General features: G+C 46.6%; 3 protein-coding genes and 1 pseudogene across 3 annotated transcripts; 3 read left to right on the forward strand and 1 right to left on the reverse strand.

Moving 5' to 3' along the window:
• The first annotated feature begins 2,559 nt into the window (after positions 1–2,559).
• On the forward strand, positions 2,560–3,856 carry LOC149107731 (uncharacterized; annotated as a pseudogene).
• Positions 3,857–7,575: 3,719 nt separating this feature from the next.
• LOC149107732 (uncharacterized) lies at positions 7,576–8,924 on the reverse strand. Its single transcript, XM_089295882.1, has 2 exons — positions 7,946–8,924; positions 7,576–7,872 (listed from the first exon to the last, which is right to left on the reverse strand). Exons 1-2 carry the CDS (start codon positions 7,973–7,975, stop codon positions 7,576–7,578), a joined length of 327 nt encoding a protein of 108 aa, XP_089152008.1. The 5' UTR covers positions 7,976–8,924.
• A 7,899-nt stretch (positions 8,925–16,823) lies between these two features.
• Positions 16,824–19,382, forward strand: LOC149107733 (uncharacterized protein F54H12.2-like). Its single transcript, XM_089295865.1, has one exon. It carries the CDS (start codon positions 17,278–17,280, stop codon positions 18,658–18,660), a length of 1,383 nt encoding a protein of 460 aa, XP_089151991.1. The 5' UTR covers positions 16,824–17,277; the 3' UTR covers positions 18,661–19,382.
• Positions 19,383–19,720: 338 nt separating this feature from the next.
• On the forward strand, positions 19,721–20,379 carry LOC149107734 (uncharacterized). The gene has a single exon (XM_089295870.1). The coding sequence runs from the start codon at positions 19,726–19,728 to the stop codon at positions 20,377–20,379; it is 654 nt and encodes a 217-aa protein (XP_089151996.1). The 5' UTR covers positions 19,721–19,725.
• The last annotated feature ends 6,064 nt before the right edge of the window (positions 20,380–26,443 follow it).

Consider the following 26,443-nt stretch of genomic DNA (forward strand, 5'->3'; position numbering starts at 1 on the left):
TTTATAAAACATCGAATAGCTCATTTCCAGTATCAATGCATTGAATTGAGGTCTTCAGATTCACATAAAGAAATTTTTTCAGCACCCTCACCTGCACAAAGGAAAAATAAAATTTCTGAAGCGTATCAAACAAACTACAACAAACACTCTGCATGAAGCATTTTTGGATCCTTAGATAGAGAAAAGTTACAATATTGTTTAGGAATTGAAATAAATCAAACTTCAAATTTTGCTGATCAACTGTGCCAGTTTTGTAAACATAATAAGATCCAGCAATAGGAACTCAAGTTGACCAGAGTTTGGAACTCAAATTTTGTTATATAAGCATACATGATTCCAGCCGACAGTGAGGCCCCTTATTTGGTCTTAGGTAACCAAGAAAGCCCTTGCCCCAGTGACCCTGAACGAGCCATCTTTCACCATTTTGTTGAGAAAGTGAAACACAAGTCACCCTTGGCAACATAACCAGGGTAACCCTGGTAGGCCTGGTAACCTTTTTTCATCAAAATACTATGACTGCCCTACCTGGGACAACTCATCGTATGAAGAAATCAAAATTAACTCACAAAACCTCGCAGTGATCAAATGACTGAAAGGAAGCCAAACAAAGAATGATAGCTGAGCACTGGAATATGAAAAAGGGCTTAAGTAATCCTGGAGGGACAACTTCATTTCACATAAAAACTTGATAAAGTTGCCTCAGAAGGGTCTGATAGGGATGTCTCCAGTACTTAAGACCATATAAATGGGGCCTTATACTCTCTCCTCCACAGAAGCTCCCCATGGGAAGTTGAATATACTCCAAACTACCAGCCTACGGTTTAAGCAGCATGAAAGAGGCCTATGTAAGAAGAGAGAGGGCCTTGTATGTCAAAATGTTTAAAGAAAAGTCTAACAAGACTAGACTGCGGACTTTTTAAGAATGTCATATTCCAATTTTCAGTCATAGAGAGAATGAGCTAACCTTACATCGGCTAATACGAGCTGTATATTTCAGGCTAACCGGAGCACTTAGCTCTCTATAAAAGGAAATGGGATATTTCTTAAAAAGTCTGCAGTCTGCATATTTATTTTATCCTTTGTCTGCATTTTAACCACCGTTATGCAGTAGGCAGGCTTTAAGTCTTATTTAAATAATTAAACCTAAGTTCTTGTTTGTGAAAGTTCTCATTTCCCTCATTGTGGATATTTCTGTTTGCTAGGCCTGTTGCAGAATATGTGCCGAGCACGAGAACGCAGATATTTCATACTCAAGTGGACTGATCATTTTTACTATCGATTCTTCAAAATCATCTTCAATTACAATGTTTTCCTACACATATAAGCTCTTCTGTGACCACGTTACACGTTTCTTTAAGTTATCGATCACGTAAAAAAAGGCAATTTTACAGGGCGAATAGTCAAAATTTTGCCCCACATATTTCCATCGGAGAGTGATGACTGTAACACTTTAAATACATTTCATGCAAGATTTTTCAGTTATAATTAAAATCTACTTACCTCTCAAGAAAGAAAAATGATAATTACTCCTTGAGACCCAAATACAACACCATTTGAAGCCGGAATGATAGGAGAAATCCGCCTCAAAAAGTTGCATCAACTACAGGTGACGCCGCCATTTTCGAAAATTTTGTGCATTTGCCCGCTTCTTTCGCCGCGACCTCATCATGGCCATGATCATAGGGTCAGCCAAATCTGACGTGTTCACCTCTCTCTCCAGGTTGCCAACCCACTGAAGAAACCACTCAACGACCTACAGACACCCGGTCGAGCATATACATGTAATCACACAGAGCTTCATAAAAAGTAGAAAGTTTTTTTGCGAGTTTTGGAAATCACATCAACAGCATTACTTTGTAATGTTTTCTCTAAGTGTCGTTGCCCGAATCATGACCGTTTTCCCCGAAAAATTACGTAACTTTCCGTAGCTGGCTGCAGCCCCCTCGTCCCCCCCCCCCCCTCCCCCACCCCAGCTCGTACACCTATGAGCTCTTGCTAACTTTGCATCGTCTGGTTCCTATCTTGACCAGTTAGAATAATATGTATTCATACCCCGATTATGATAGTCACGACATTCAGACAATTAAAAAGCGAGGATTGATCGCAAACTCAATCGTTTCCTGTAAGAATGGGAAAGTTTTTGGTTCTGTGAACTGATATTATTGCCATGAGAAGGCGACAGAAGGAAATCAGTGAAATCCTGCAAAGTATATTATGAAATGATCACTCACAAATAATAAATGTGAAAAATTGCGACAGATCTATTGCAAAAGCCATGCTTCTTTACTTGTCCTATTTCTCTTCAGAAAAGTCAGTCAGTTTCTATGATAGGAAGGCGAGGAATGTAAATTGTATTCATTTAGCGCATGGCTAGTGGAGGGATAATTTTGAAGCCCGACAAGCTTTAAAAGATCAAACAAAGATGTCAAGATTTATGTTGGAAGGTCCACGACTCTAACTACTCTTTCGTTTTACCATCATACACTATGCATAAGTCACATAACCGAACCCGTTCAGTTGAGTTACATAGTCTATGAAACAGAAATAATTACGGACATGGAGGTCTCCTGATGGTGGTATTGTGAATCAGATCGACCACCTGGCATTTAGCAAGAGATGGAGGAGCTCACTGCAGGACGTTCGCGCGATGCGTGGAGCAGACGTTGGGTCAGACCACCACCTGTTGATGGCAAAAGTCAGGCTAAGGATTGCCAAAGTGAGAAAGGGGAATAGTGGCCGAGTGCGTTTTGAGGTCAGCAAGCTGAAAGATCTGGAGGTTAGGAACGCATTCAAGCTAGCACTACATAACAGATTTGAGGGTCTGCAGCAGTTGATGGAGGAGGAGGAACTGTCAGTGGATGATGAATGGAGGCAGATTGAACAAGGTTATGTGGAGACCTGCGAGCAGGTGCTGGGTAGGGCAAAGGCAAACAGGAAGGAGTGGATCAGCAAGGAGACTTGGGAGTTAATCGAGCAGCGAAAGGTGGCAAAAAACACCATAAACATGGCCAGAACAAGAAACCAGAAGAGAGAGGCAAGTAAAAGATATCAAGAGTTAAATAGGGAGGTGAAGAGGAGGTGTAGGAGAGACAAGAGGGCGTATGTGGAAGCAGAAGCTGAGAGAGCTGAGGAGGCTGGAAAGAGAGGTGATGCAAGGACTTTGTACGAGATCACTAGAAAGCTAAGTGGGAGGATCCAGAATACTTGTAAGCCAGTGAGAAATGAGGCAGGCGTGTTGCTCAGGACAGCAGAGGAGGAGATGCACCGGTGGAGGGAGCACTTTCAAACAGTGCTTAACCATGAGGAGCCGATCAACCCGCCAGAGGTGGAGCCAAATGACGAGCTTAACATCAGGACAGGTCACGTTACACGTATTGAAATCAAGAATGCTATAAAGAAGTTAAAAAACGGGAAGGCTGCAGGATGTGACGATATTCCACCAGAGGCAATTAAGGCGGGAGGGGACACATCAGAGGAGGTTCTCCTGGGCCTCTGCAACAGGATATGGAATGAGGAGAAGATACCAGAGGAGTGGAGAAAAGGTCTGCTAATCAAGCTGCCCAAGAAAGGTGATTTGAGCTACTGTAAAAACTGGCGTGGCATTATGTTGCTGAACATGGCAAGTAAGGTGTTTTGCAGAGTGATCCTGGAGCGCATCAAGATTGCGTTGGACGAAAAGCTGAGAGAGGAACAGGCGGGCTTTCGAGCAGGTCGAAGCTGCACGGATCAAATAGTAACACTGCGGATTATTATAGAACAGAGTATCGAGTGGCAGTCCTCCTTGTACATCAACTTTATCGATTTTGAGAAGGCCTTCGATAGTATCAGTAGAGATGTTTTGTGGAGGTTGTTGCGGCACTACGGGTTGCCTGACAAGATAGTCACCATCATCAGAGTTCTCTATGAGGGTTTCTCCGCACAGGTGGTACACAATGGACAGAAGACTCAACCATTGGATATGAGGACCGGGGTAAGACAAGGCTGCCTGCTATCTCCCTTGCTGTTTCTGGTCGCCCTGGATTGGGTGACGAGGACAGCCTTTGACAGGAAAAGAGGTATTCAGTGGAACTTTACGACATCATTAGAAGATCTTGACTTTGCCGATGATCTGGCCCTACTGTCGCACAGAATACAGGATATGAGGGATAAGACACGAGCCTTGGAGGTACAAAGTGCGAAGGTAGGCCTGAAGATCAATGCCACCAAGACAAAGCTGATGCGTATTGGTACCAAACGTGGTGATGTTGTGTCGGTAGCTGGGAAGCGGGTTGAGGAAGTGGATGAGTTCACATACCTTGGGAGCATTGTAAGCAAGAAGGGAGGCACTGACGAGGACATTCAGGCACGAATTGGAAAGGCAAGACAGGCATTTGCGATGCTGAGACCAATATGGCGATCCACGGCACTAACAACCAAGACCAAGCTGAGAGTCTTTGGGACAAATGTGAAGGCGGTGCTCTTGTATGGTTCTGAAACTTGGAGGCTGACCAAGGGATTGGAGCAGAAGTTGCAAGTGTTTATCAATAAGAGCCTGAGGAACATCTTGCGGATTTGGTGGCCTAGAAAAATCAGCAACAAGGACCTTTGGAGTCAAACAGGGCAACGACCGATAGAGGAAGAGATAAGACAGAGAGCTTGGGGCTGGATCGGCCACACACTGAGGAAACCAGATGGACACGTAGTCAAGAGGGCACTAGAGTGGAACCCACAGGGGAAGCGAAAGAGAGGGAGACCCCAAAACAGCTGGAGGCGCACGAGAATGGCAGAGTTGGCGGCGAAGCATGTTACGTGGAATGAGGCAAAAGGCACTGCACAAAATAGGGTTAGGTGGCGCGCGCTAGTTGAGGACCTATGTTCCACTTAGGAACGAAGAGGATTAAGTAAGTAAGTAAGTAAGTGTTTTATGCATGGTTAAGGCCAAAATGAGGACAAAAACATACGGCGAAGAACTTTGTCGGGCTTCATAATCATTCCAATCTATTAACTATGGTCAACAACGCAATATCCTTTGAAAGGCATTGGACTGCACTGTCAGTATCTAACAATAAAACGGAGATAGCAAAAGCTGTTACATACTTTACAAGAAGTGATTTAATTCGATTGTTTCGCACAACATTTGAAACTTTTTCAATTCTAATTTGCACTTGCTTTTGTTTTTCAGATTCTATCACTTTTGATTCAATTTCGTCCTAGGATCGAGAGACTGAACACGGTAAGGTTATAAACTGTAAGCTGTTGGTGACTGATACCGTGTCATCCACATATAAGATGTATATGTAAGCGATGTATAATACCTATAATTTACACTGGAAGGAATTTGCATCAATAAATATCGCATAAGAGTTTTTTGTTTTGTTTTTGTTTTGTTTGTTTTTCAGTTTTTGAGCGTAATCTAGAAGTCACGCGAATGATAAAGTCACATAATTGATTGACTGCAAGAACCGTTGGTAGAAAAATCAATCTGCTTTACTTTTCTCTGTTTATTATTATGACAGGTAAATCTCCCGTTATCGACGGTTTTTTTTTCATTCTGGCGACTCAGTAAAAGTAGTGAGTGCAAATCAGTGTTAGTTATTCATAATTAGCTAAATTTATCTCACAAACTGTTAAGAGTCGCTTTAATTTTTCAACGGAAGGAAAGAACCCTGGAAAATTTTGCAAATTTGATGATCGAAGAAAACAGAGAACACCATCATTTGAGCAGAATAGGGCAAAACTGGAATAGGTCACACATCAGACATATAATTTGACATATATTGGACCAATTAACCTTTAAATGCGGCTATGTTCAGAGTATAGCTCTTTTACTGATCTCATTCAATCTGCTTGGACACTTTAAAATAGATTCATGAGTACATCAGAGAAAGCTAAGTAGTTTTTGTTGCTGCGTTTGCTACTGATGATGTTTAAATTTTGATATTGGCCTTGATTTGGTTTTTATTGTTGGTTTGCGTTTGTTGGGGTATCTATTTACTTTAACAATAGTAATGTTTCTTCTTTGTCCCTTTTGGAATGGGTGTAGTGTTACAATCTAATTACCCTTTAACTTCCCTAAACTTGGTGAGCATCTTGTATGTATGGTTAGAGCACTCATTCCCATCAGTCTGGTCTCAATTTAATTTAGATAGGAAACCAGGCTCCATATGTGGTTAAGTTTCTTGTCTCGTCCTTGCTCAAGTAATGCGACTTCAAAACAAAACCTCTGACTGCCAAATTGAACTCTAAACAACAACAAGAAGCTATTTCTCAGGAAGAAATAGTGTTTTGTTTCCGCAAAGACATTCATTCAAAGTCTGAGAAAGGCTGGGGTTTTGATATCTTGTGCATGAAAGTCCTGGGGTAAGGGGGATATGTGCTAATGTGTTTTTCGTCCAGGTGAGGTTTGGTACTGAACCTATTGTAAAAGAGGAAGGCCTAATTAATTTAAGTTGTCTATACCTGTATCAGTTATTACAGTCAACGCGCTTCGAAATATTTTTACTTGTGATACTTCACTTTGACTCTGCCCTAGGGGAGGGGGGTTGCTCCCTTATATCTGCTATATAGGTATATCCAGCGTCAGACACAATAGGGCCATGCTTTTTTAAAGACATTTTAGTCAGAAGTAGAGCATCGATTTTGGCCATTTTGGTCTCAAACTGGGTATGGTTTTTGCACTCTAGTCTTGAATTAGGTATGTTTTTTAGAAGAAGCTACTTTTTTCATCATTATCGATAAGACCAGCAATTAAAGCCATTCACAATAACTTTAACATCATTCTGAACTAGAGAACTACGGCAGGTCTGAACCAGGGTATTAATTTAACGTCAGGCCATAAAAAGGTTAGAAAAATCGCCCACCGTTGGTCTTAAGAGTCCCTGTCCATAAAAATAAAAAATAACTCGGCAAGGGTCGAATATTAGTAGTATAGGACGCCCATAGGGGCCGTAGCCAATCAGAAGGCGATGCATCTCATTAAAAAAGGCTCTCGACCAATCAGATTGCAGGATTTGCTAATTTGCATAAACAAGATGGCGCCTATTTATAAAATAGGTCGCGCATGCGCATAGAAGGTCACGTGCATGTCCAAATAGGGCGCTAGCCAATGCCTGAAATCGAGGTTCGTATAGGAGTTATAAAAAAGGGGTTTGCGTGAGTATCGAGTATTGTTTTTTGTGTATCGACAAGAATGAGGTTGCCAACAAGGGATATCAAGGCGAAGGTGGAGAGTGTTGCTGAAGAGGTGTTGCCGAGCGACAAAGACTTTGCAGAGAGAGCGTTGAATGCAGTTCATGAGGGTATTCTTGGAAGGATAATGAGTACTGCCATTTCTGACGCCATGGATGTTGTCCTGAAGAAAGAAGTGACGAAGCTGGCGGATGAGGCGATGAGGTTCCGAAGAATGCTGTCTGATAAGATGCTTGCGGACACGTCAAGATCGTTTAATGACCCTGTGTGTTTGGAGAATTTGCCGGATGGATTTTTGGCAGGATGGAAGGAGTGGAGGGGCGATGCTACCGATAGAGAAGAGTTGGCGTACCAAGCATTTGTGAAGGAAATTTCACCACGACAACCCACAGAGTGAAAAAACATTTTTTAATAAAGATCCTTTAACGAGAGAATATACATGGTTTGTTGTGTGATATCTTTCATCATGCCTAGGGCTTGCACGTCATGGGTTCCTAGGTGCACGAGGGATAGCATCATGGTCTGTGGGGCAATAAATTCTCCGTGAAGGCCTGAGGAGGATTCGAACACGCGTCCGAAGGGCCATAGGTCTGAGAGGTCTTTTCTCAGGTACCACGGGTAGGGAAAATGTTGGGCTAGGAAGAGGAGCGTGACATCTTCGCCTGGGTGTGGTTCATCTAATTTGATTTTACAGGCCAGGGGTCTCTAGGGAAAAAATAAAAATTTTTTAAGGGCCACGAATCAATTTTTAACCGTTTTAGACCGTTGAAGCGCTTACCTCTTTAGGACTTGGTTTTGGGGAGGTCATCGTGAGGTTCACCGAAATTCACGGTTTTGCAATGAGGGCAGTGTGTTGGCGAGTGGCGTGATCTACAGGTTCCGTGATAGAATTGGTCGCAACAAATGCTCACAAAGTAGTCGTTGATACTGTGATTAGGGGTGAATCCTTCCTTACACCATAGACACTTTGGGTTAGCGAATGACATGAGTCTGAAAAATGGAACAACAACATTTTTATTGGACACGACTTACATAGTGGGACGTGTGCAAGATCCTAGTGACCTGCGCCCTTTTATTTACAAGAACGATTTAACATGATTGACACGTGACAGGGCCTCAGCATAGTGGTTTCCCAGGAAGACGGGTTCGTAACGGTTAGTTTCCGTGTCGATGTACATGCCATAGATGGCCCCGCAACAGGTTTTCCATACGCACCCTAGTCCCCAGGCTTCTCTCAACTGTCCCTTGACGGGGCGTATTGATTTGTCGTGGGTCCCATTTCTACCCAATTCGAGGATTGGTTTGCGGCAGCATGGTCTTTTTTGTTTGCATACGTAGCAATGGTCGTGTTCCATGTCTGAAAAAATATTTTCATAATAATTGTCGGTAGACGTTTCGTACCCAGTCTACATGAATCACTAGATCATTTATATCGTCCTCGTCGGCGCCCGTCATACTCTCTTCGAGGGATAAAAGATCGACTGCGTCCAGAGCCACCCCGATGAAACCTAAAAGGTTTTCTAGGTCCCTGTACAAAGGGGTCTCTTCTTCTTCATCCTCCATCCACTCACTCACTCTATTTCTCAAGGTGCTTAACTCGTAATTACAATGCTCTAACGATTCCATTACTCACTTGGGACGTTGAGAAGATACAGCAACGTGACGGTCCAGAGTCTTCTGTAATGGGCTCCCATTCAAGTTGAATGACTTGGAGTGAACGGTCAGATCGTTTTATAGTCACGGCAAGATAGTGTCCAGTCTACGACCGGAGGGCGTGGTTGGGGGGATACCCCCCTATCCCCTGGGTCTACTCAGACCACGTGACATCTACTTGAGCTGTGATTGGTTGTTTTGTGACTTTATAAAGCGGATCGACCTCGTCCGCTCTTCACTCTGAGTCATTGAACTTGTATTGAGCGCTATCATGGCCTTGAGAGAGATTGGCCTGCAAAACCACGTGCCGAGAAAACCTGATGTGACCTACGATGAGGCGATTTATATGATGGACGAGCCATGGACCCGCCTTTACGAAGCAATGGATTTCCCGATCCGAGATTTGTTGTCGGGCCGTCGGTGGTTCATTCGTTTTAATGACTCCAGTCAGCTCGAGGTGATGTTGCACCAGATCCTGTGCTTCGTGGACGAACAGCGGGAGAATTGGACGCGCAGCAGACGCCAATATCGCGTTGCTGAGAAAGTGTTTGGAAGAACATTGTTTAATGCCATCAAGGCTATTCGCAAGAACCTTGTTTGGAACCAGTCAGTAAAGCCGCCTGTGGACAGGATCACGTTCCACCGAATGATGTTATGCTACGGTTTCGAACCGTTCCAGTCTACGTGGACTCGAAAACAAAAGAAGACGGCGAAACGCTATGTCCATGTAATTAACTTTTATTACGACACATTTAACCAATGTAATCAAGTGACAATGAGATCTATGATAGATGCAAATGATAGTTTACTTAATGTGTAGAAAAAATAAAAAACGGAGTGTTTTTAAAAAAAACTGTGTCTGTGTTAAAATGGGCGGGGCGAGGTTTCGATCCTCGGACCTCTGGGTTATGAGCCCAACGCGCTTCCACTGCGCTACCCTGCCATTCTTAGTTGGGGTTCTGTCCATGAATCAATATGTCTTGTGCTATCCCGCGCGGGTATTCGTTGATCCATTGAAAGAACTTGCAAATACGCTTGGGACACTTGAGATAGAGTCTGTCTGGGTTGGACTGGGAGTGGGAGGTGGCTAAGACCAGGGACTTGTTGCATAGACATCGGAAACGGGCTGGGTCGATGTTCCTGTAGCAGGGGTGGGTCTGTTCGTCGACGCGTTTCAGGTAGGCACTCACACCTTCGTTAACACCACAGGTCACATAACACTTGGTGTAGAATCGTTCAGAGGGACATCGGTAATACTCAAACCAGGTACCCCCTTCTTTGGTTTTCACACACCCGTATTTCATGGGTACCATACATCGTGGGCAGATGGGAACTTGGGGGGTCATTTGGTTCAGGAACTGATCGGGATCGAATTCCTCCAACACTTGGACTTCGGTTGATTCTCCTCGGTGATCCACTTCAGGCGGTAGTTCTATGAGGTTGTCTTTCTTGAACCTATCGAGTCCCAGGGGCTCCAGGACTTGCACGGTTCGAGGAGGTGATTCACTGATCACGGTCATGCATCCACCTTGAATGGCAGGTAGCTTTTCATTGTCTATATGATGAAATATAGAGTTAGTATCCCATCAAGGTGTTTTCTCTTAGCATGGTTTCTAGGACGTGTCTGGTTTTTCGAATGTTTTTGAGTGTCAGTCTTTGCCTTCGCTGGGCATGGTTACTTTTCATTTGGCGTTTGACTTCTTGGCGTTGGATCGAAAAGGCGCTCAAGGGTTCCGAGAAGCCTTTGAGAGGGACGGTGGCCCAACTGACAGAGTCCGGGGTGATCTCTTTGAGTAGGACGCGTTCTTTGAAACGGAGTCTGGCACGAGGTTTTTTAAATAACCATCTATCTAAAGTGGATTGTAGTTTACCTTCTCTTTCCACTCTCTTGGGTAAGTGCAGTTCCAGTTTCTTTTTGGACATTTTTTTCTTTTTCTTGACGGGTTCTGTGAGTGAATCCATGACGACTTCTGTTGAAGAGTGACTCGTGTTGGAATACGCGTTTCTAATTTATAGGCAATTTTGACAACCCAATCAGAGTCGTGTCATGTGATTGTCTTCATTTCGATTGGTTTAAAAATGAGCGCGTGATCCGTGAAAGTACGCGTACTGAGTAAATGTGGAGGTGACGCGTGGGGTATAAAAGGAGCACGCACGACGCAGTGAAAATCATTCGCGGTGATGAATCCTAGGATTTTGGATGAGAGAGACTTGCAAGAGATCCTTGAAGATCTGAGAGAGCAGCTGAATAGAGCTTATGCCGTAGTGGATTCAGTCGAAACAGAAGGCAAAAAATACCCTTTACACGCTAGGATCATTGATTTGGAGACACGTCTTGTCTCTCCTTTGTACTATAGGCTCCAGAGGCACTTGATTGACTGGGGTGTGCGTGATTGCTATCCTCATTTGTCTGGCTTGGAGATCACGAAGCGAGCGGATCGAGAAGGAAAGAAGTTTAACGAGTTTGTCTGAGGGGGTGCAGAGATGAATTACTATAGCAACTCGAACCAGATTGGTGACCTCATGAATCAGATATTGGATCAGAAGGTACACACGTTAAGAGATCTCGATGCCATTCAGGATGTCCGAGTGGACATGTACATTTTTGACAATCTCTTTGAGCCTTTAGGTCAAATACCTGATAGTCTGTGGTCTTTTGAGCTCTTGATGAGACGTCGTCCTGACTGGGGTGGTACGATTTTGGAGATGATGAAGAAGAACGAACACGTGTTTTTGTTCTGTGGTGAGTGGTGTCGCGTGATGTACAGAAGTGGTAGTGGTCAATTCAAATTCGTTCCTTGTCGTGATCCCATCGTGGACGCTGAGCGTGTCTGTTTGATCGCCACGAATCACCTCACGTTCATGATGAGTGAGGCCATCCGTGATCTGTTTGAACCCTTACGTTTTGCTCGTGACCTATCACGACGGGTGTTGGAGTCCGACGAGAGTCCCAGGGTGGCAGAGTTACTGACTTTCAGAAAGGGAGATTACAGGGAAACGTGTCTGAAGTTGGAGGAGTTGATCTACGATCTCATGCATCAACGTAATCTGTGGAAGGATCGGTTTTTCTTTCGTGCCATTGAAGAGGATGAGGATGACCTGTGTGGTGAGTGTAAGGAGAGTATGCGGCAAGCATTCTATGTGAAGGGGAACGAGGTTGAAGCCCTGAAGTGGAGACCCGGTAAAGGGGAATGTTGCAGGAAAAATTGTAAATATTATGCGATGGATACCTACGAGGAAGACTGTGATAATGAGTACGGACGAGATCTTAAGATCAAGGAACACGTTGATTACTTTACAGATTCAGACTAGGTATTTTTGCCTTCTTTTTCGTGTTATCCAATCAGAGTCTATTTTTACGTAAGAACCAATCAGGCACGACGTTTTGTACCTATATAAGAAAGTTTGAATAAAAAATTGGGTTTAAAATGATCATCATGTCTCATGCTTTGAGTTGGTTCATCTCGAGAATGTGCACGACCCTAGCCGATCGATGGTGTTGGACGACCTTGTGTTACAAGTGCGCTAGTGTCTATGCACGATACGGGCAGGGTGAACCCATCCCTTACGATTTAAGCGATTCTCCCTTGGAGGTGTTTGACTATACCGACGTCGAACCCAACGTGATGCGTTTTGTCGTTTATATCTTGTGGTTGAAACGCCAGCCCGATTCATTTAAGAAGTATCTCGAGGTACGGGAGCAACGTTTCGAGTTGTGGAGACGGTGCGTGTACAAACTTTATAGACTATGAAGAAAGGTCAAAAGAAGAAGCAAAAGCCGCTTTCGACCGGAACGTTACTGGGACGGTATAGGGATCCTTCCAGACCCGGTAGTCTGGGTGGTCTGACGCGATTCGCTAAGGCAAATAAGATCTCGGTACCCCGTGCAAGAGAGGTCCTGCAGCGTGATTTGGGGTACACGTTGCACAAACCCAGACGTCGTAGGTTTCCCACAGCCCCGGTGGTAGTGTTCGGTATCGACGAGCAGTGGACGGCCGACCTGATCGAGGTGAGCAACATTGCCAGGTACAATCGAGGGTACCGTTATCTCTTGACGGTCGTGGACGTGTTTTCCAAGCATGCCTGGGTCCAGCCCTTGAAGAGCAAGACGGGTAAAGCGGTGACGGAGGGTATGGCTAAGATCTTGAAAGGAGATAGAAAACCACTCAATCTCCAGACGGACGACGGGAAGGAATTCTACAATAAGACGTTTCAGGATTTGATGAAGCAGAAAGGCATTCATCATTTTTCGACTCGGGGGGATACGAAAGCCAGCGTGGTGGAACGGTTCAATCGGACCCTGAAAGAACGTTTGTACCGGTACTTCACCGTGAAGAATACGTTGAAGTTTGTACCTGTGTTACAAGATCTAGTCCGAGGGTACAATCGATCGTATCATCGCAGTATCAAGATGGCTCCTGACAAAGTGACTTTAGACAATAGCGAGGACGTCTGGGAGACTCTTTACGGAAAGAAAAAGGGTAAAACATCGAGACGACCGACACTCAACGTCGGGGATCGTGTGAGATTGAACAAGAAGTTCCGTCAGTTCAAGAAAGGGTATTTACCCGGTTGGACCGAGGAGGTGTTTGTGATACGTCGAGTGCGTCCTGGGAAGGTCACCACGTACAAAGTGGAAGAATGGGACGGCACGACGGTCGAGGGCACGTTTTACGCACAGGATTTGCAAAAGGTGAACGTGAAAGACGACGATCTGTTCCGCATCGAGAAGATCGTCAAACGAAAAGGGGATAAAGTCTTGGTGCGCTGGAAAGGTTGGCCAGTCAAGTACGACAGTTGGGTGGATAAAAAAGGCTTGTACGTGACCCAAAAGCCCAAGACTAAGAAACAATGAGAGACTTTTACGTACATTTGATGAGCAATGCTAGCACCAGTGAGTTTCCGGACAACAAGGCCAACAGTTTCAAGAACCGCCTGCCGAACCCGCTCCTGTTTGAGTCCGACAAGGAGTGGAAAGTGGGTTTGAGTAGTGTTTCTTATCCGCCTCCACCCCCTCGACGTTTCCAACAGCTACCTCACCGACCCCACCTATTCGAAGACGACGACAAACTTTTGGAATTTAAATGGAGTATGGAATCACAAACTCAGGATTCCGATGGTAGTTGGTTTCAACGACCGTACCGTAACACTTTTACCGTCCGTGGGTCAGATCTGCACGAGGACCGAGTCAAAGTCACGAGTGGTAAATCGCTCATGCGATACTTGGTGGGTCGTTACCAAGATCGTCTGACGCACTTCATGGAAAATGAAAAAGAAACTCTACGCACTCCAGACGGGAAGAAGTACTACGCGGTGTTTCGATGGGAAGGGGACACATTAATCATCGACAATACGGATACCTTCCTCGATGAAACTCCAGGTAACACGGTACTATTGCGTCCGAAAATATGGTTTGGTCCTGAATTGGTCAAGAAACTCAAGTGGGTGGAAAAGCCTGGACTATCCAATTACAGATTGGGTCATCACGTGGTTAAACTCTTCAAGGACGATGTGGTACCCGCTTTCAAAACCGATTGGAAGGATCAACTCAATGTGCAATCCACGAATTTTTGGAACATCACGAACGACGGGTCCTTACAGCTCAGTCCCTATTGCAATTGGCGCATTGATTATCTGGACGAGATCTACGATGAGCACTATGGGGGTGACGTCCAAGTCAGTCATAGTATTCGGCCACCCATGTACTTGTATTCGAATGTAGGACGCAGCACGATCACGGGGAATCGCGTGACGGATCTCTTGAGAGAAGTCCCTCATGACCCTGACAAGGTCAACTTCGAACCCACCCACATACAATATAAACCCGTACGAAGCAACGTGATGGATATATTAGAGGTGCAATTGGCCGAGAACGATGGAACACTGGTTGATTTTTCCTCGGGAGTGACCTCGGTGACATTACACTTTAAGGATGGGTGAGTCTCCCCGTGAACTTTACGTGCAGGTGATGAGCAATGCCAGCACGAACGAGTTTCCGGACAACAAGGCCAACAGTTTCAAGAACCGTCTGCCGAACCCGTTGCAGTTGAGAGAACCGGGATGGAAAGTGGGTGTCAGCGACCTCTCGTTTCCGTCTGCGGTGCGTAAGATGGACTATGAAGATAATATTCTGTTTCAATTCTGGTGGTTGGTGCTGTTAAATCCTCGACACAACCTCTACACAGAAGAAACGATCCAGATTAAAGAAGGTGATTTGGACTTCACGCCTAGTACCGGTACCGAGTTCATGAACATTATACGAGATCGATACATGATGGGTTTGAGGGATCAAACGGTGCACGGTCTGCAAATGTTCAAGAAAAAGAGCAACGCCAACGATCCCACCGAATTGCTGTACACGGTCATGCGTCGGGCCGAGCATGGAGAATGCGTCATCGACAACTCGAGAACGTGCACCACTCTCAAGATCAATGATAATGCGAGGTATCCACAGATGTCCATCGGCATGGAATTGGCCAAGAAGATGAAATGGATCAAGCTTGGAACGTTGCAAAACGGACAACCTGGTTACGTCATGGGACCCAACTTGAGAAAAGAATTTCCCACCGAGGTCGTACCCAATGCCACGGACTTGGTCGTGGCCACGAATAATGGGGACGAGATTTTTTACAGGATCGACGCGAGAGCCTTACATTTGAGTTGTTTCATCAATTGGGTGTTCACGAACCTGGATCGTAGTTACGAAGAGGCGTTCTGTAGGAACCGTCGTTCCTTGTTCGTGTATTCGAATGTGGGACAGAGCATGGTGACGGGGAATCAAGTCACGGATCTGTTGAAACAAGTTCATTACGACACGAACGTCGTCGACTTTCAACCGAGACACATCCTATATCTACCGGTGCGATCGTCCGTCTTGGACATTGTCGAGGTGCAAGTATCTGAGGACGACGGAAAACTGGTGGACTTTGCATCGGGCGTGACCACGATCACACTGCATTTCAAGAAAGGATGAGTTTTTACGTCAGCTTACCCAGTCACAGCAGTAAGAAAGAGTTTCCTAAAAACGTGGCGAACAATTTCAAGATCAGGTTGCCTAATCCCATACGCCTGGAGGGACTAGGATGGAAAGTGGGTCTGAGCAGCATCACCTTGCCGGATGATCAAGTGACGCTTCTAGCCTTGTCGCCGTCCGATCCTGACGATAAAAAAGTCACCTTGGCCTCTTACTTGTGGCGACGCCTCGGCAGTAGCGGATATAATCTGGGAGCCACACGATTCGATACGGAGGCTCTCAAAGAGGTGTTCCAAAACGTGGATGGAGTTGGATTCATGAAATCCATGATCGCCTTTTTCCAGAGACAACGCATCTTTGCGGACAATGGACCCAAATTAGGCGCCAAATATGTCACGTCTGATGGGAAGAGAACCTACGTAGACTTCAAGTGGGAAGGCAATGAATTGGTCACAAACAATGAGGATACCTTACGAGAACCCACAGACGTGCCTATATTACAATTCAATGTTGACCTGGCTATTAAAATGGGATGGCTCATTAAGAAGGGAACTACGTACCCAATTACGTACGAACTGGGACCTAACTTGCAGATCGAATTCTTCAAAGATGAAATTCCCAACATTGCCGCCCAAGGTGACTTACGCGACCCGAGTGGATCACCTGTTTTTTGGACAGTCTTAACGGAAGTATCGACTGAAACTTTTATGAGACTCAGCGTCTATTGCAATTGGCGTTTTCTGAACCTGAACAAGGCGTTTGAAGCTGTGGTGGGGAGCACTTCGCGTCCCCTGTTCGTGTACTCCGACGTGGGAGGCAGTAGCGTGGTGGGGAATCAAGTCACCGATTTACTGAGAGAGGTCAACTTGATTCGAAAAGGTGAAGGTACTCAGTATTTTGAACCTTACCACATTCAATATATTCCCGTGCGCAAAGACGTCCTAGACATTATAGAGGTGCAAGTGGCTGAGACAACTGGTAAACTAGTGAAGTTTGGTATCGGCAATACGATCGTGACGTTACACTTCAAGAAAGAATGATCGGTGGAACCCTAGTACGATTTCAGCCCGATAAAATCAAGCAATCTGGAGACGGATTCGGACCCATCTGGAGAGAAGCCAAGAAACGAGGTCCTACCATTCTAAGAGACGTTTTGAGCGAGGCTGCCATGGAGGGTGTGAAAGGTTTAAATGCGGGCGGCAAAGGAAGAAAGCCCAATTGGAGAGGAGGACTCGCAGGGGTCAAGAGAGGAGCGACCCGAGCCGTGAAACGTAAAGCGACGCAAGAGATCCAACGGGCGTTGTCCAAAAGAGTGAGAAAAGACCTCTTTGGACTATGATTCCCATCTACTCGAGACGTGTGAGGCGTATCCCTGGAGGGGTACGTACGTATAAAGGTGGTTCGATCCTCCGCGCACGCTCAAAACTTCCAAACTATCGTTGGGTAAAGTCCGCGGTGAGAAGGAAACGACGTAGACGACGACGATGACGGACATGGTGGCTCATGCCAGGTCGGCGGGGGTTCGTAACCCTCGCCTGAACATGTTCAGTGTCCCTCCCACGGATCTGAGCATGGCGTCTCGCCGTGTGGTGAGAATCAATCCGTTCAATACGGGCATCAACCCTGTAACGTTTCAAGTCGACCCTCAGGAAGACTTTATCGACTTGAACGAGAGTTTCTTTGAAGTGGAATGGGGTGTCAAGAAAAGTGACGCTTCGAATCTGCTGGCTGCGGATGTCATGGGACTCGCCAACAATATTGCCAACACCCTCTTCAAACAGATCAATGTGAGATTGAATGGGACTCTCATCAGCCCTCAGACCGATACTTACCACTACAAAGCCTACCTAGAAGCGCTGTTGAACTACGACCGAGACGACGGTGAAACGATCCTGGCACCCAATGGGTGGTACAATTGTCTCGGCGTACCCGACGACGGAGATGCAGATCAATTGACTGCAAATAAGCTAAATCCAGCTCACAATGATTACAAAGCGCTACCACAAGATCTCAAGAACTTGGTCGATGCACGAGTCCAGTTCATCGGTGGAAAGAGAGTGACTTTGAGGTTCAAACCTTACCTGGAAGTGTTTCATCTCAGCAAGTTAATGGTACCCGGCGTGCAGATCCAGATAGACATGTACTTCAATGACCCCGCTCTGTGGACCATCCGATGGGGCGGTGCCACTTCTCTGAGACTGACCGAACCCGACGTGAATGTGAGATTATTCCTGTCTCAAGTGAGAGTGACTCCCTCTGTGTACCGAGAAGTCATGTCTAACATGAAAAGTGGAAGAGTGGTCACTTACCCCACGGTCAGAGGAGAAATTCGTACTTACTCTCATCCCAGCGACGATCGTCATTTCGAGTGCAACAATCCTTTCCACAATCAGCTACCTAATCGGTTAGTAGTAGGGATGTTGAAACAAGCTGCCTTCAATGGAACCATCACGGAGAGTCCGTTCAATTTTGGAAGATTCAATATCTCCTCCATCAAACAATTGGTGAGAGGTGAAGAATACCCCTACGAGACCTTGGAGCTCGATCACGATGGGGACGAAAAAGATCAGAGAGGCTACTACAGATTCCTCCAAGCCTCGGGAGCCTTGTGTCGTGGAAAAGGAAACATGGTCCGAAAAGTGGACTGGGGTCACGGCAAGAGAACCAACCTATTTGTATTTGACAACACAGCCAACGGATGTTTGGACAGTCCAGTGTTGAACCCCAAGCAGTCAGGCGAGCTGCGTGTGGTGATTGATTTTGGAGCCAACCCGGGAGAAAACCTGACCGTCTTGTTGTACGCTGAATTCGAGAACTTGCTTGAAGTCAACGAGAACCGAGTGGTCACCTACGACGTGTATCAATGAGAGAGAAGAAACAATGGAGAAAGTAGCCTTGAATAATTTACAATTGGATCATTTGGCACGAACGAATCCGTCACTACGATGTGTCTTTTACGGGACGGTCCCTTGCGATCGTCTTCCCAGGACAGTCCCTCAAGAAGGACCGACCGCTTACATCGTGAACACGGACCCTCACGACAAACCGGGCATGCATTGGATCGCTTTGTGGGCCTACAAGGACAAGTGCGAGATCCTGGACAGTTACGGTCTACCGTTGGACGCGTACGGAACCGTCCAACCTCTCCAAGCGTGGTTGGACCGTCATTTCAAGTACCATATTTACAACGGCAAGAGTTTACAGTCCCTGTTCAGTCAGAGTTGCGGCGACTACGCCTTGATGTTCCTGATCGACCGAGCCGAAGGTCGTGACATGAACTCGTTCTTGAGTCGTTTTAAGAAAAACGAGTTTGTAGAGAACGATCGTAAAGTAGGACAGATGTTGAAACGTTTGATCGTGGACGAGTTGACCTGGCGCAAGATTTGTAAAACCCCGTGTCACCAGGACACGTGCGGTTCCTTTAGAGGAGTGCGTCATTTGTTAAAGTAAGCTGTTTGAAAGAATAAAAGGCGCGTTAAAAAAATTTGTGATTCATTCTTGCTATGGACGCAGTCATTAACACAGGCGAGTTACCGTCCACGGTGACGACGCGCAGGAAACGCAAGACCATGCCGAGGCGTTCAGAGAAGGAAGATAGGAAAAGAAGAATGAAAAAGAGGCAATGGTACGAAGACAAGTTTGGAGATTTGAGTAAATTCGTCAAGAAACCTGGAAAGAGAGCTGCTGCCAAGAGAGCCGCAGCCAAGATCAAGAGGGGAAAACGGTGGTACGCCAAGAAATTCCAAGTGGAGAAATTCGTGAAACGGCAGAGAGCCCCTGCCAAGAGTCGAGCCAAAAACCCCATCTGTTTCAATCGTAGAACCACCCTCTTGAGTCTATTGAAACGCATCCCTGCAATCAAGACACCACTGGCCACGATGTTTGGATAAAACACCGAGCGTCTATAGACCCTGGACCATTTTTTCGAGATCATGGAACGACGCAAAGCGTTTCAATTTCACACGCCGTCTAGTTTGTTGATAGCGGGTCCGTCCGGCTGCGGCAAGACGGTGTTCACTACCAAACTGCTCTTGGAGAACGGCGACTTGTTCCGAGAACCGCCCCATAGTATTCATTACTGCTACGGCTCGTGGCAAGAGGGTTTCCAAAAGCTCAAGAAGGGTGGGGTCAAGTTTCACGAAGGCATCCCCGACAGCGACCAGTTACCCCAATGGTTTCCCAGAGGGGGCGTGTTGGTCCTGGACGATCTGATGGACGAGGGGGGCAACGACAAGCGCGTGTTGGATCTCTTCACCAAACACTCGCATCATCGGAACATCACGGTGATTTACTTGTGTCAGGATCTATTCCCCAACGGAAAATTCGCCAAGACCATTTCAAGAAACGCGCATTACATCGCGGCCTTCAAGAACCCTAGGGATCAATTGGGAATACGAAATTTACTTTTGCAATCGTTTCCCACGCAATGGCAGGAGGTGTTGGACACGTTTCGAAAGGTCACGGATCGCCCTTACGGTTACATGCTATTGGATCTTCATCCAGCCAGTCAGGACGATCAACGTGTCATCAGCCGAGTGTTAAAAGACGAAGGATTCGTACGATGTCATCAGTTTACATCATGTTGAGGAGCGAGGTCGAGTGGTTTCCGCTATTCATTCACCTGTGTAAAAACAGGCTCAAATACATCATGAATCCCAATGAGCTGGACTACGAACCAATGAGACAGGTCAGCGAATGCGAGAGTTACCGTCAAGTACGGTCCATCATCAATGCATATAATGGGGAAGGTTTCGATTATTTGGTTCATAAACAACGAGAACTCGCCGAGAAGAAGATAGCAAGAGAGAGATGAGCTCTATCGACAGTGACGAGTTCAACCTTTCGGCTCTGGACGATTATTCGCCTTTGGGGTCTCCATTTCGAACGAGTACTCCCGTTCCTTCACCGCGATCGGAACTGTCAACACCACCCCTGCCCAATGTCTCGCGAGTCGGAGTGGGCACTGCGGGCGCGTCACAGACCAACGTCCCTGCGGGTGTCGGTAGCGCTGTCCCAGGACCCTCGCGCTCCAACGTCACAGTGGGTGTCGGTTCAACCCGAATAACAGACGCCACACCATTGGCAAGAGCTACCCGAGGAGGGAAACGACCTAGACGCGTCCCGCGTCAAAACACACCGACGTCGTCCAGTGATGCTGGGAGTCGCAGAAGAAGTAGCGCCAGTGGGAGCAGCGGTAGAGGCAGAGGTAGAGGCAGAGGCAGAGGTAGAGGAGGTGGAGGCGGTGGAGGCGGCGGAGGCGGAGGCGGTGGAGGCGGAGGAGGTGCAAGTAGTAGCGGTGACGACTCCACACCTCCTTCTCGAGGGGGTCGAAGAAGAAGGCGAGGAGACCGTACTCTCAACCAAGCTGAGATGCAGCAACAACTGGAAGAGATTTTGAACCAACAACAACAAACGGCCGCAGGTCGTCGCATTGCGGGTATCACGACCACCAACACGATCACGACCACCTATAAAAACGGACAACGTCCTACCGTCACACGCAATTCGACCAGTGTACGTAACTGAGAGAACAACCATGAGAAGAGGTAGAAATAAAAGGAGAAAGCAGTGGGGTGGTGCTATTACAAGTGCCCTGTCAACGTTAGCACCGGTCAGTAAAGGTGCTGCCTTGGCATTGGCTAAAGCATTGGGTAAACGCGCCGCGAGAACAGGAATCCGAGTTGGAAGGGCCGCTGCCCTGGGTGCGGCCAGTGCAGCTGCGAGTCGAGGGGTACGACGCCTGTGGAGACGCAAGAAAAAAAGACGCCCTCGACGATGAAAAAAAGTATACGCACTTCGGTCTGTCTATTGGATGAACCTTTCACCACCGTGGTGGAGTTGGACTCGCTTAAACGTTTGGACGGGTTGTATGCCTTCTATCACAAGTATTGGTGGTGTCGAAGACAGATGTTTGATCATCACAAATTGTGTAACGCCATTCTCAACGGACTGTCCTTACTGTGTGTAGCAGCGAGTATCGTCTTGGGATCCGTGTGGAAAGACGGGTACGCAGCGATTGGATTGACGGCTTTTGCCACCTTACTGAAAGGGTGGAACGATTTCAAGAAGTATTCGTTCAAGATGGACATGTCCAAGTTCGCCTACACGACCTACGAAAAGACGCTGACCGAACTGAGAAACTACGCGATGGTGGGTGTGGATGAATTGGATGGGTTTTTGACCAAGATGCAAACGTTGGACGACGTGGTGACGGATTTCACACCTCCCACGTTCGACCGATACGTTCTAGACTACGACACACGATTTCATCACGTGGCGCTATAAAAGTGACACGTGATAGACGCTTGTGCTGCATAACATCATGTACGTAGGACGTAGAAGAACGTTGAAAAGGAGGAGTAAGAAGATGATGATGGGTAATAAGATGATGAGGGGTAAGAAGAGGAAGATGACGCGTAATAGACAGAAGGGCGGTATTTTTCCCTTAGCCGCTCTCATACCCGCTCTGATAGCCGGCGGTAAAGCGGTGGCCTTGGGTGCTGCGTCAGGCGCGGCCGGTTTCGGTGCCAAGAAAGCACTCGAAGCCGCTACGCGAAGACGATAAAAGAGATTGTACAATCCGTCGTACACCTCACTCGTCACCATGGCATACCGAAGGAGACAAAGAATGAGACATAAACCAAAGCCCAAGAAAAGACGTAAACAGAGGGGTGGAGCACTGGCACGACGCAAACGTCGCTTGGTAGACAAGATCGCCGAAGGAGCCAGTATGTTCTTATCGGGACCCTCACCTACCTTTGTGACAGCGGCATTGAAATTAGCGGGTCAAGCAGCAAAAGGAATCAGAGACAATGTGGTGGCCTCAAGACGACGATAAAAGGAGTACGTCAATCCACTCGTGTGCATAAGTCCACGATGAAGCGGTTACGACGACAACGCCGTTTCTTGACGGACATCCTGAAAGAAGCCAATCGGAACAAACGTCAACAGATGTTGCAATTCGCAGACAAAGATCAGATCAACGCCATCAGTGAGATGGTTTTCAATTTGCTGAAAAAGAGGATACCCATCGACGCCACGACTTATGGGAAACTGAAAAGACATAAAAAGGTTTTGCGCGAAGTGGGTAGACGCAAAAACTCCCTGAAGCGTCGAAGAGAGCGTCTCTTGAGTCAAAACGGTGCGGGGTTCTGGAGCGGGTTACGCGGTTGTTTCAAAGCATGTTGTGTACGGTGAAAGGACGTAGTGAAGACGGTTACCCTTTGGAAGGGATCGACGTCGTACCCAATTATCCCCCGAGAGAAGACGAGACCATTCCTAAGCTCGTGCAGTTGCTGCAAGATGCCAATCGACGCGAAGCCCGATGGAAAGACTCGTCCGAGTACTGGGGGAGAAAGTACCACGCCCTGTATCAAGAGTACATGGCTTTAAAATTCGATGACTTTTGCCAAACCTGTCAAACGAAACGAGATACGACGCCGCCCGGTGGGTGCATCGAGTTATGCAGTGAGTGCGGTAAAGGCAAGCAAACCGTTCAAAGTCTCAAACTCGAGTTAGAGAAGAAAGACGAATCCATACGGTACTGGCAAGACTGTTACGAGACGGCCTTGAGAGAATTGTCCGAGTTTCCTGATACGTCCCTGAGTCAGAAGGTATGAACGAAGTCATGATGGTACCCGTTCAAGATTTCAATCGATTGCAAGATTATTACAAGGGTCAGATTACAGAGAATGCCTTGTTGGACAAAGCGGGTCGTTTGGCCGCTGAACAACATATCATCTTGAAAGACAAGCGTATTCCTGACAGCCTGGCAGTCAAGATGGCCAAACCCATCGCCTCTGAAGAAAGTAAACTGGTGAAACGCATACGGACGGGTAAAAGCGGTCCTATCTCGTACCAAGGAACGACACAACCCGAAGGCATGGTCGACAACCCCGTCGAAAATCTGTTGAAACAGATCCTCAAGGGAGCCAACAAAGAACAAGCACCTCCCGTGATCATCAAACAAGAACCCCTTGACACGACAGGTCTTAAAAAGGAGCTGAAAACGCCCAAACCTACCATTCAATCCAAACCCCGCAAGAGTTTAAAAGGGAGTGTGAAAAAGGCAGCCCTTTCTGAAGGAAGAAAGCAGTTACTGAGTTCGCTCGGTATTGAAGACGACGACGGTGGTTACAGTCCCAAAGGCAAGGCAAAGAAGTATAAGAAGGCCAAGAAGACAGAGGCCGAAAAGTTACGAGAAGGGTGGGAAGATTGGGACGCCCCGATAAGACGTAGACTGAGATATGACTCGGATTAAGAAGAAAAAAGCACCTCCTATGAGACGCCGACGTCGTCAACGAGGGTACGGGATCGACATCCAAAAATGGTTGGGCAAGACTGGGATCGAGTTTCATTGGCCCGGTTATCAGTACATGGGACCTGGTACCAAGCTGAAGAAACGTCTAGCACGCGGAGACCCCGGGATCAACCGTCTGGACAAACTGGCCAAACAACACGACATTGACTATTCACGGGCCAAGAACTTACAAGACAAATGGAAAGCCGACACCAAGATGATCAAAGCCATCGACAAATTACCCGGACGTAAAACCATGACAGAACGCGTTGTTAAGAAAATCATGCAAGCCAAGAAACGTTTGAAATTGTAAACTTTTAATTGTAAGTTACACTCTTTGTTGTCATCATTAAAAGAAAAGTTACACTCTTTGTTGCTGTTGTTTTTCAAGACTCACACGCCATACCATCGTGGTACAGACTATCAGAGACACGGGAGGTCACAAACAGTCGTTCGACACTTATTTGGTCCACGTACGCAGTAGAAGATATGAACAACAACCGAAACCTAAGTCTGGGTATGAAATTGTACACTCTATAAGGGGTGTTGAAATAAAACATGCGATACACTTCCATGCGTATGTGATCGAACGCAACCACGTTGAATGGCAGGAACACGGTGCCGTGAATGTACAGGGAGCTTCGCCCCTCTGAGTTCAGCACAAAGCTCACCAACTCGCGATAGTAATGGAACCACACCGTGACCGGAATGGGAAATCGCAAGTGATTCCACGAACGCGTCAATGAATTGTGCGTCTCAAAGGGTCTTCCCGTGTCTCTGAAATGCAAAATGTCATCCAGAATTCTTTGACGTTGTGCATACACTACAAAAAGAAAAAACAGTGTCAGTTCCATAATCCGTCCTCGTTGTAAATCGATGGTCCTCCAGGAAAGGGTAATACACATAGATGCTGAATCACAATATTCCTTAGTCCTTCCACGCGTCTAAAGAAGAGTCTGAACCTTAGAATTCGAATCAAGTTAAACGTGGAGTAAGGAGTGTTAAATATGAATAGACGGTACAAAACATTCCTGATCTCTCGTGTCGGTTCTACGGGGAGACGCACGCATCCGTGCACGTGCATGGTTTCATTCGTAAACAGAGTCACAAAATTTTCCAACATGTCATAATAACGTTGCCAAATGTCGGGGTCGATGCCATACGGCAATTCATCCCACATATACGACCCCTCGTGATGACAGCGTCTAGGTCTATCCTGATCACAATATCGAGTCAACTCTCGCCTAAATCTAACTAAGCCATTCGCACCTGACGGTAACACGAACGGATCGATATCATCATCATCATCCTCGAGTTCCTCATCGGTTTCCAGCACGATCTCAGTCTGATCATTCTCGATCACGCGTCGGCAGTTGCCACAGGTTCGCACTTGTCTTCTCATCTCCTGGTAGCAACGTCGGTGCATGAAGACATGGCAGCATGGAGTGTGTTGACATAGCGTCAAGGAACCGATGTCGATATCTCTCTGACAAATGAAGCAAACTTGTTGAATAAGCGCTTCTTCGGGTGCCAGACCTCGAAGTCGACGACTGCGTCTAGGTTCAACTGACATGTCCAAAAACTGAAATGCCTTGACCCCCGCTTTTTAAACAAGTCATCCACCTATCGCAGCTCAAGTAGAAGTCACGTGGTCTGAGTAGACCCAGGGGGATAGGGGGGTATCCCCCAACCACGCCCCCCGGTCGTAGACTGGACACTATCTTACTGTGACTATAAAAACGAGCGGACCGACCCGTTCACGGCACTCTGAGTGTCTTCACTTGTATTGAGCGCTGAATCATGACTGAGATCACTGACGAGGAGATGAACCAACACATGGATCAACATGAAGAAGAAGTAGTGAGTATCTAAAAATGGATAATATAACGTGCACCCTATGTGATAAAGTTATCCTTAGAACCGAAACCTGCGCTCGTACCAAGTGCTGTCGTTACTACACACATTACGATTGCTACGTCCAAGCACTCGATGATCAGTTGGTGAAGGGAGTGGTCCATGAAAAGTTGTACTGCGAGATCTGTCACACACCTTGTTATCTAAGCACTGTCGTAGCTTCCCTAGACAACTGAGACTCACTTCATCACCTTCTTTTCATAGAGTTACTGGGATTGGCTACCTCCTGAAATCCAGTCATACATCCTTCACCTCAGAGATGTCCAGTATCTCTTAGACATACGCAAACGCGCTATGTGGAAAGCCCTGCGCAACGAGATACATGCTTTCGCCAATGTACGCGCAGCCTGGGGACTAGGTCCAATCAAAGTCAAGCTAGAGACATGTCTGCTAAAGCATTGTCCCAAAGGGAAAGTTCCAGGCATGAAAAATAAGCA

Source organism: Orbicella faveolata, unplaced genomic scaffold, assembly GCF_042242905.1.
Source record: "Orbicella faveolata isolate gen_17 unplaced genomic scaffold, um_ofav_v1 contig_26, whole genome shotgun sequence".
NCBI lineage: Eukaryota > Metazoa > Cnidaria > Anthozoa > Scleractinia > Merulinidae > Orbicella > Orbicella faveolata.